This window comes from Callospermophilus lateralis, chromosome 2 (assembly GCF_048772815.1).
Source record: "Callospermophilus lateralis isolate mCalLat2 chromosome 2, mCalLat2.hap1, whole genome shotgun sequence".
Taxonomy (NCBI): domain Eukaryota; kingdom Metazoa; phylum Chordata; class Mammalia; order Rodentia; family Sciuridae; genus Callospermophilus; species Callospermophilus lateralis.
The window spans coordinates 153458989-153469079 of NC_135306.1; the positions used below are offsets into that span (position 1 = coordinate 153458989).

Below are 10091 nucleotides of genomic sequence, written 5' to 3' on the forward strand. Positions count from 1 at the left end.
ACTGGTCTGCACGTCCCGCATGAATGTGGGATTCAGGTTCGTTCCGTGTGAATTTGGACTGGCAACGAAAAGACCACAGACCCTGAAATACCTTTTTCCTAGGTCAGAGACAGCTCAGTAAGCTCAAGCTCCCACGTTGGAGGGCAAGGGAAGCAAGGGAGGCAGGAGGCAAGGAGTAAGAGCAGCAAGAGAGCCACGGACTCTGAACCCCAGTTTTATTCAGGGGGAAGCATTCCATAGAACATTCTACCCAAATAAGGCAAGGGATTGTGTTACACTGATCAGATGGGCACAAGCTCAGCCCCCTAGTGTGACACCCAATCCCAGAGTGCACCTCTCTTGCTGAACAGAGTTAAGTCCACATGCACTGCAGCTGGTGCAATGCCAGTCCAATACCTCCATACTCAAGGCTTAAAGAGGTGTGCTTATCTCCTGTTTAGGGAGGCCTCCAACATTTACTCTTCTTTGGGAAACTGGATATAGATTGTTCTATCTCCCTTACTTCTGTTGCTTATATCCCTTTTCTTCAAGATCACAGGCATTTCTTCTTTATTACAATGGATGCATACATGATTTTGCTGCTCAAGTCCATCTTCTTTTTTATAACTAACTCTAACTCTGAAAAACTGGGTAGACCAAGATTTTTTTTTTCTAATAATGGGAAAGACCCAGAAATCAGGGCAATCTCAAAAGACATTATAATAAATACTCAAGCTCTGCCATGCCCAGAAAATAGGTGAATGATGCTCTTCGGAATCTGCTTGGTCTTGATGCTGTATATAATTGGGTTCATGAATGGAGGAAAGAGAAAGTAGACATAGCTCATGGTGATGTGGACCACATGAGGGACTTGTTTCCCAAACCTGTGGATGAAGGTCAGGCCAATCACAGTGATGTAAAATGCCAGGACACAGCTCATATGGGAGGCACAAGTGTTGAGGGCCTTAGCTCGCTCCTCTCCAGAGGCAATGCCCATAACTGTCTTCAGAATCAGGATGTAAGAAAAGAGAATGATCAGAGCATCTAGGAAGAACGTCAGAGCTACCAGAACAACTGGGTATAAGCAATTAAATGTAATATCAGCACAAGCAAGTTTCATGACATCTTGGTGGAGGCAAAAGGCATGGGAAAGAACATGGGAACGGCAATATGGAAACCAAAAGAGTGGCAAAATTGGGGGCACGATAGACACAAAGCCTCTCAGCATTACCCCCAGACCTATTTTTATTACCCGGGAATTGGTAAGTATGGAGTTGCATCTCAGAGGAGAGCGGATGGCAATAAAACGGTCATAGGCCATAGCAAGCAAGATATCTGATTCTACGATAGCTAGTGTGTGGATGAAGTAGGACTGAGTGAAACAGGCACCCTGGGCAATCTCCCTCTGGTTCAGCAACAGGACACCCAGGACTGTGGGCATCGTAGTTAATGTCATCCAAGATCTGTACCTGCCAGCACAGCCAGGAAGTAGTACATGGGCTCATGAAGGCTGTGGTCATTCCAAATGAGGAAGAGAAGTGTGCCATTCCCTAAGAGGATGGAGAGATAGATGAAAAAGAAAGGGATGGAGATCCAGTGGTGAATTGCTTCTGAGCCCAGAAAGCCAGTCAGCAAGAAGGGAGCAGCAGTGTTGTTGGACCACATGGTGGTTTTGCAGGTGGAGGGAAGATTTTTTTCAGGGTTTATGGTGTCTACATAAACAGTATTCTTTCTCTCTCTCACGGTCTTCTTGTAGCACACCATGAGGCCATTTCTCACCTCAAAACATGTAAGTTTTTGTATGTTGTATCAGACTTCATCAATTATAAGCCTGTATTCACTAAGCCTTTGCCTAGAGTAACAAATAATAGTAATAACAGTCATGATAATAATCACACTTTATTGTGAAGCACACAACTTTTGGTTTTTCAATCACACCTCTGTGTTTTTGTAACCTTGACTCCAACTCTCAAATCGCTCACCTTCAGACCAACTTCATTCTCTTCACTAGTTTATTCCATCTGCTATTATTTCTCAAATAGGCCTTTGCTGCATTTTTATTCAATTTGCATCAGTTCAGATTTTCTCTTTTGAAACAAATAATTGTTTAAAAATTAATCACTGAGGAAAATGCTCGATTAAGAGAAATTAGTCAACCAATATTAAATGCTTGAGAAATATTGTAATCAATGTTGCTATGTTAAATGTACTGTACCATACATGGGAGAGAACTTTTTCTCCTATCTAAAGAACTCTGAATAACCAGAAGAAGGTGGCAAACTCATTCTAGAAGGGTGTGTTGAGTTGGGGGAGTTGGGACTCTGAATTTTCAGTGTTGCAACATTGGAGACAAACTTTAAAACAGAAAAAAAAAAAAAGCACTTGTTGGGAACTCCTAAAGAAAAATTTTAAAGAATGCAGACCTCTAGACTGAAGGTCTCCAGAGAAGCCTGATACTTATATACAGCCATAGATTTAGGGGAAAAAAATGTTTATTTGAAGAGCAATAGCAATATCAGAAATTGGTGGTTGAAAGCATAAACTTTACAATGATAGTTGAGGGTAGGGGGATTTCAGGGTACCCAGGGGGAAAAATGATGTCTTACATTGCTATGGAGACATTTCTATAGATTATTTAAGCCCATATCCAGAAAAATTAAGAATGGCTTCACAGGGGTCTTTGAAATATGGTCTATTTATAATTGTAATCTTATAAGATCAAGGTATTTTGATCTTATTCTGTTTGCATGCAGTCAGGAAATACTGGAGCAGAATTATTACAGTAAGTATTAAAGAGAATGAACAAGGAGGGGCTGGGGTTGTGGCTCAGTGGTAGAGAGCTCACCTAGCACATGTAAGGCCCTTGGTTTGATCTTCAGCACTACATAAAAAATAAATAAATAAAATAAAAGTATTATGTCTAACTATAACGGAAAAATGAATATAAAAAAGAATGACAATGGAGACATTTATTTTCCGAAATTCTTTTGAATCTATGAATCTCCAGAGTATTTTTTAAAATAATTTTCTGTCATAAGATTCATTACTGATACCTCTGAAATGGAATTCAGGAAGAGTGAGATGATAGCAATCTTTGCAACCCTTCCATATTATAAAAGTCCATAAAAACAATAATAAATACATTTTTGACATATGGAAACATCTCTAATAATAAGCCATGTATTGTGAGGAGATTCGGATAAAAGAAAGTGAATGAGTTATAGAAATGCCTACTGCTTCAAGGAACACTGTTAGTGATAAAAAGGACATTTTGAGGACTGAAATAGAAGACATTCTGTTGGTATAGGTAAAGAAAAATTGCCAACTGATTTGGTACATTGAATCACAATCTCTGTGGGGCTCAACTAAGCAACCCTTATGTACCCAAATAAGAGTGATATGTACATCATCAAAAATCATAATTTGTGCTGCCTCATTCCCTTAACATTCTGACTCTGCTTAATTAATAGCAATGGAGAAGAGACATGAAGAATGGACAAATGTCACAATTTATTGTGCAGAACAGGGGAAAAACACCTGTGTTGTCCTACTGTTACCCTGAAAATGGACCAGAACTAAGAAGCAGGAGAAGATCCAATATGATTATAGTGCTTTCAGCCAAAGCTATGAGTTTTAGACTTTGGATTGGTCAGTGTTTAGGTATCAAAAGTATATGCTAAGTCCTTTGAAAATAGTTACTAATATCTCTTAATGTATTTGTATTGACCTAAGTAGAAGAGAACCTTATTTGTTGTTTTTGGTCCCTAGCAGCAGCCACACTGACATTTAATTTTGAAAAAAATTGTATAGTGCCAGACAGTGTCTGCATACTTAAATCTGTGAGGAGGAATAGCTGCTCAGTTTAAGGGATCTCCTGAAATGTGGCATATGATGTTAACAATTGTCATAACTTGGGTGGAATTTTGTATTTCCATCAAGTGAACCAAGAAGTCTCATATGGGACACAGAGGTGACTGGAGCTCACTATCATCTCTTCCCATTCTTACAGAAACAAACAAGAATTTATTCAGTGCCAGATAATCTGCAAAGCCCTTTATAGTCAGTGTCTACTGACTCTAATCCCTATACTTTAGTTTTTTCCTAAGAATCTATTCTTGTTTAGAAAAAAATTAGTTAAACATACACTTATGTGTGTGTAATTTTTAATTCAACTAACAATGGGAAGCCATAGCTGCAGAGAGCAATCTGAAAGATCTTAACTTTCAAGTTATTGTTTACATGTTAGCTTAGGTACTAATAAAAGTGGGAGAGGAAATCTGGAAAGAAAAGTTGGGAACCTAGGAAAAACTTCCCTTTGCAGTAGGAAGAAAGAATCTCAAAGAAAATGAATTCATACGTAGGCAGATATATAAGAGGGTAGCAAAGGTGATCTGTTTTCAAAAAAAAAAAACAGTGGAAAAGAAATTTTAGAGATATAAGTAGCATTGTAGTTTAACAGTAAATAATATCAGAGTTCCCAAATAAGATAAAAATGGAAAAATGCCCATTGTTTTTTGCAAGTAGGTCTTTTGGTGATCTTGACAAATTCAGTAGAATGGTAGGAATAAATGCCTAATGATTGTGAGAGGAAAAGTGAGTGCATACAAGAAAGTGAGCACATTCTATTATTTACATGCTTTAGGTGGGGAAACTGAGCCCTAGGTCAAGCAACTTGACTAAGGTTTTTAGCAACTAGTATGTGGCATATGAGAATTCAGATCCAGGTTTCTTTGACCCAAATTTCAATCTCATGTTTTCAACCGGTATTCATTAGTATTCATTAGTATTTGTTGAAGATCATTAAGTTTCACAATTAAAACAATCTGAGAAAATTTCAGAACATTTGTCACATAGGAAACTTCTCCCATAATCTATTTTTTAAGCATTACATAAATTAGATTACATTTCTCTACATATTTTCTTTATTCCTAATGTAGAGCTCTTTATAAAGAAGACTAGAACAAATAATTATTGTAAATGAATTATGAGCATATATTTTTCTCCCTAAATAGGGAAAGCATCAATAATTTAATAAATATTTCAAGAAACTCTCTGCAAGTTATGTAAGACATAATGATAAAAACATGGTGTGCAAAGTAAGGATTCAAGGAGTCTCCAGACTAAGAAAAATTCAAAAGAATATCTGCCCAGACTATTTTAAAATGCAGATGCCTTACCTTTTAGTTTTGAAATAATTATATCTTCTTTCCTATGTGTTGTCCTGTCACACTATTCTAGTCAAGTGAAATATATATATGCACACACAAATATATACATGAATGTATATAACACACTTCCACATATATATACACATGTACATACACATCTACACATATATGTATGCATGTATATATGTATATATGTAAGTGTATGCATGTGTATGTGTGTGTGTATGAATGTATGTGTGTATATATATATACATTTAAACGATCTAAATTTAAAATGTCCTTCCTCCAGGAAGGACAAAAAGATTTTGAATGATTCCCAACACAAACAAATGATAAATGATAAAGATAATGGATATAATAATTACTTTTTAATTAGCTTTTTCTTCTAGGGATCCTCTTGGGAAGCAGATTAGATTATTCATAGTACAAAAAGATGGAGAGTGGTATTGAAGTAGAATCTGACCATATATAAGTAAAGGCATCAATAATTTAATAAGTGTTTTAAGAAACTCTCTGTGAGATATTTAAGACTTTATGACAAAAACATGAAGTGGAAATTCAGGATTCAATTCTCCAGACTCAGAACAACTTAAAAGAACATCTGCATAGACTGGTTTAAAAATAGTTCGGTGCACATTTATCCAAAGATATAAAAATTGTCAATCAATCTACAATTAAAAGATGTTTAGCCTCATTAATAATTAAAGAAAACCAAACTAAAATCACTTTAGGAGACCACGTTTATACCTACTAAGGAAACTGTGATCAAAGCAATAAAAAAATGACATGTGTTGTAGAGAATGTGGATAATTTGGAATCCCCTAGCATTGCTAGCAGGAATGTAAAATGGTGCAGCAGTTGGAAAAAACTGTTTAGAAGTGTCTCAAAAACTTAAGCATAAAATTACCATTTGACCCATCAATTCCCTTTCAAGGTGTATAGCCTCCCAAATATTGAAAGCAAGAACTTCTACACTTCATTGAAGCATTAGTGAAATGTGGTGACTATAGTAAATAATAGTTCATTGCATATTCCAAAATAGCTAGAAGAAAAGAATTTGAATGATCCCAACACAAACAAGTGATAAATGATTAAGATAATGGATATACTAATTTCTTTCATTTTATCATTATACACCATATACATATACACCATATACATGAAAAATCACACTGTATCATGTAAATATATATAATTGTTACATGTTAATTAGAAATAAAACATATAAAAGTGAAATGAATAGTCAAAAACTACAATGTCAGCATTTTATCTGCCAGATATATCAAAAGTATTTTATTCAGAATTTAAAGAAAACAGTATAAAGTGAAACAAATCAACTCATGAAATAAACTAATGGCAATTGATGAATTCACAGAAACTCTACTGTAAAGCTTTATAAATGGGATATGTTTCATCTGAAAAGAAAACCATATCTAGAAATAGGGTAGTTCGGCTACATCAATTCCATGGTCTTCAATTCATATGTTCCAATACATTTTTCTATGGCCACTAAATTTATCTGTATTTGCATATTTTTCTTTATGTAATCTGTGGCTGACCCAGACTTCTCACATATCTGGACCTCTTCTGAAATTTTATTTTTACATTTTATACATATAGTTTCTGAACTGCCCTATATTTCCTGCTTATTAAGGTATATATCCATATTCTGCATCTCCAAATTCACTGGAATTTCATTTTCCTACTTTCTTTATCATTGATAAATGATAGAGAGATAGATGGATACATGGATACATCGATAGATTTAGTGCATTTAGTGTTCATCAATGGATAGATAGATTCATTGCTTAAAATACCTTGGAGATTCATGTAAAAATGCAGGTCTCTTAAACTCTGAAAAAAAGAAGACTATGTATAAAACTGAGGTTCCTTCTTATTATGCACAAGACTCAGAATTCTAGGATCTCAAGATTTTGAAGTAATGTCTCAAGCCCTGTTATACCCAGAAAATAGTTGAATGATGCTCCTCTGAATCTGCTTGGTCTTGATGCTGTATATAATTGGGTTCATGAATGGAGGAAAGAGAAAATAGACATAGCTCATGGTAATGTGGACCACGTGGGGGGCATGTTTCCCAAACCTGTGGATGAAGGTCAGGCCAATCACAGTGATGTAAAATACCAGGACACAGCTCATATGGGAGGCACAAGTGTTGAGGGCCTTAGCTCGCTCCTCTCCAGAGGCAATGCCCATAACTGTCTTCAGAATCAGGATGTAAGAAAAGAGAATGATCAGAGCATCTAGGAAGAACGTCAGAGCCACCAGAACAACCGGATATAAGCGATTAAATGTAATATCAGCACAAGCAAGTTTCATGACATCTTGGTGGAGGCAAAAGGCATGGGAAAGAACATGGGAACGGCAATATGGAAACCAAAAGAGTGGCAGAATTGGGGGCACAAGAGATAAAAAGCCTCTTAGCAGTACCCCCAGACCTATTTTCATCACCCTGGAGTTGGTAAGGATGGATTTGTACCTCAGAGGAAAGCAGATGGCAATAAAACGGTCATAGGCCATGGCAAGCAGGATGCCTGATTCTACAATGGAAAGGGAGTGAATGACATAGGCCTGTAAGAAGCAGGCCCCATGGCTTATCTCCCTGTGATTCACCCATAAGACACCCATTACTGTAGGCATTGTCGTCAATGTCACTGTGAGGTCTGTGCCTGCCAGCATGGCAAGGAAGTAGTACATGGGTTCCTGGAGGTGGCAGTCATCTTTGATGAGGTAGAGGAGTGTGCCATTGCCCAGAAACACAGAGATATAGATGGCAAAGAAGAGAATGGAGATCCAGTGATAAGATGCCTCCAGACCTGGGAAGCCATTCAACAGAAACGGGGCAGCACTAACATTGGGCCACATGCTTTGCTCACAAGTGGAGAAAGATGTATGAAAACTAGGAACCCCAAACCCCACCGGTTTCAATCACAATATTCATACTTAGGAAGAACTAATTGATATATGCATACAGTTTTCTTATAGAATAGCAGAGTCTTAGAGGGTGTATCAGGGATAAGGAAAGATGATCTTTTCTAAAGTTACATGTAATATTAGGTCAATGGTTACAATTTTTCTTAATTAAAAAGCACATTATTTTTATAGCAAGATGCTCTACTGTTTGTTGCATGCATGCTGAAATATGTTCGAAGCAATAATGGTTACAAAAAAAGATGACAAATTCATACAAAAGAATGACAACTGTATTTAGCTACACTGCTATTTGGTTTCAGGGTATTTTGCTACATTTAAATTTGATTTTATATTTTACAATAATAATAAAGACATAGTTTTAATTAAAATTTTTTTTCTTACTTTAGTTTTGAAATTGAATGTCAATGTTTTATTGAATTCTAACAAAAGTCATGATCCCTTTATGGAGAGAGATGGAGCTGAGCAGATGACACCATGTCTAAAAGCATTCAGTCTTCCTGGAGTCCTACTTGAGTCCCACATTAAAAACTCCAAGTCTTTCTTGACCCAAGTATTGAAATGACGTCTATGTTGCCGTTTCAAATGAGACTGGCTATTATAATACTTGGTGCATGCATTCTTGAAGGTAGATTTTCTCACGAACAAGCATAATTACTGATAAGTCCTCTGGAACAGTAAGCTTTATTATCTGTCTCCTGTTGCTATCCAGCAGCCATGGTTCTTGTTTCTGGAACAACACAAGTCAGGTAAGAAAATAACTGTTTAAGTGTTCAATAGTAAGGTGAAGGAATGGATTGGCCAAGGTAGTCTTTCAATCCCTGAATTTAAAAAAGATAATAATAATTTGTATTGAGTAAAAACCATAATACTCATATTCTGGGAAAGAAACAAGGATATGAGGGCCTCTCTTATGTCTTATTTTCTAAATTTATTCTGTAAACTAGCACAATAATAAAATTTTTAAATGAGTATGGATTCAGTGTGATCAATCATGAAGACGTCAGTTTTACTTTTGACATTAGAAATTCAGTTAAGTTCCTCCTAAACACCATCCTGCTTGCAAGTCTTTCTAAAAATCAATAGAATTGGGGAAGTCATGATTAGGAGTCAGTTTCTGGAAATGGCTTGAGTCAGAATGCTGAATTTATGTCCTCTCTATACGAAGTACTAATTTATGGGTGACTGGCTTTGGAAGAGCCACATTTGGGACTCAAAATGGAATAAAGTAATGAGTTTCTAAAGTCATCTAAAGTTAGACTCCTCTGCCTCATTTCATCAATAGGTGGATTTTCCTCTCACTGGCACCTACTAATCTATCTTACTGATGAAATATAACCCCGTTGCTGGCAACACCACTTCCTCCAGGACAAATAAAATGTATTTTATGTGGACTGCCCCCGGTTTGGGATAGTCTATTAGGCAAGTCCCCACTGACTGGAGGACAGGGCTGCAGAGAATGATACAGTCTTATCCACCACCACTCAAGGCAGCCAGGGTTAGGGGCTCTGGAAGAAGTAGTCAGGGAACCAGTAGTGTCTATTTCCTTGAGTAGCCACTTATTTTTCTGGCTCAGTGTAATTTCCAAAGCCTTATTTATTCCCTTCATGTTTCCTGATATATAGCCTGTGAAGTACAGAATCACAGTAGTATCATTTCAGATTTGGAGGGAACTCCCATTTCCTGTAATGAAAGCTCTGGAATTAAAAGGTAAAATGATTTTATAAGTCATAAATTAAGTTGAAAATTAATAAGACAATTTTATTAAAAATGTAAGTATAATTGAAAATGGCACTCTTTAATGTGAACTGATTGTTCCACAGGTTAATATAATAACTTGAGTGGTCAGGAACTGCACCTATGAGGAGGTGACATTTGAGCTGAGACCTAAATAACAAAGAAAAGTTGATATATTAAGATTTGGAGGAAGACCCTGGAATTGAGAGGAGAAAATCAGGGTGGCCAGAGTTTGATAAGTAAACAGGAGAGAGATAA

The 10091-nt window shown here is 36.4% G+C and overlaps 2 protein-coding genes across 2 annotated transcripts; both read right to left on the minus strand.

Annotated features, from left to right (window-relative positions):
- Positions 1-709: 709 nt before the first annotated feature.
- On the minus strand, positions 710-1644 carry LOC143391385 (olfactory receptor 51B4-like). Its single transcript, XM_076844086.1, is given in 2 exon segments — positions 710-1434; positions 1437-1644. Coding segments are annotated over 2 exon segments (933 nt in total).
- Positions 1645-7094: 5450 nt separating this feature from the next.
- On the minus strand, positions 7095-8030 carry LOC143391386 (olfactory receptor 51B2-like). Its single transcript, XM_076844087.1, has one exon. The coding sequence runs from the start codon at positions 8028-8030 to the stop codon at positions 7095-7097; it is 936 nt and encodes a 311-aa protein (XP_076700202.1).
- Positions 8031-10091: the final 2061 nt, after the last annotated feature.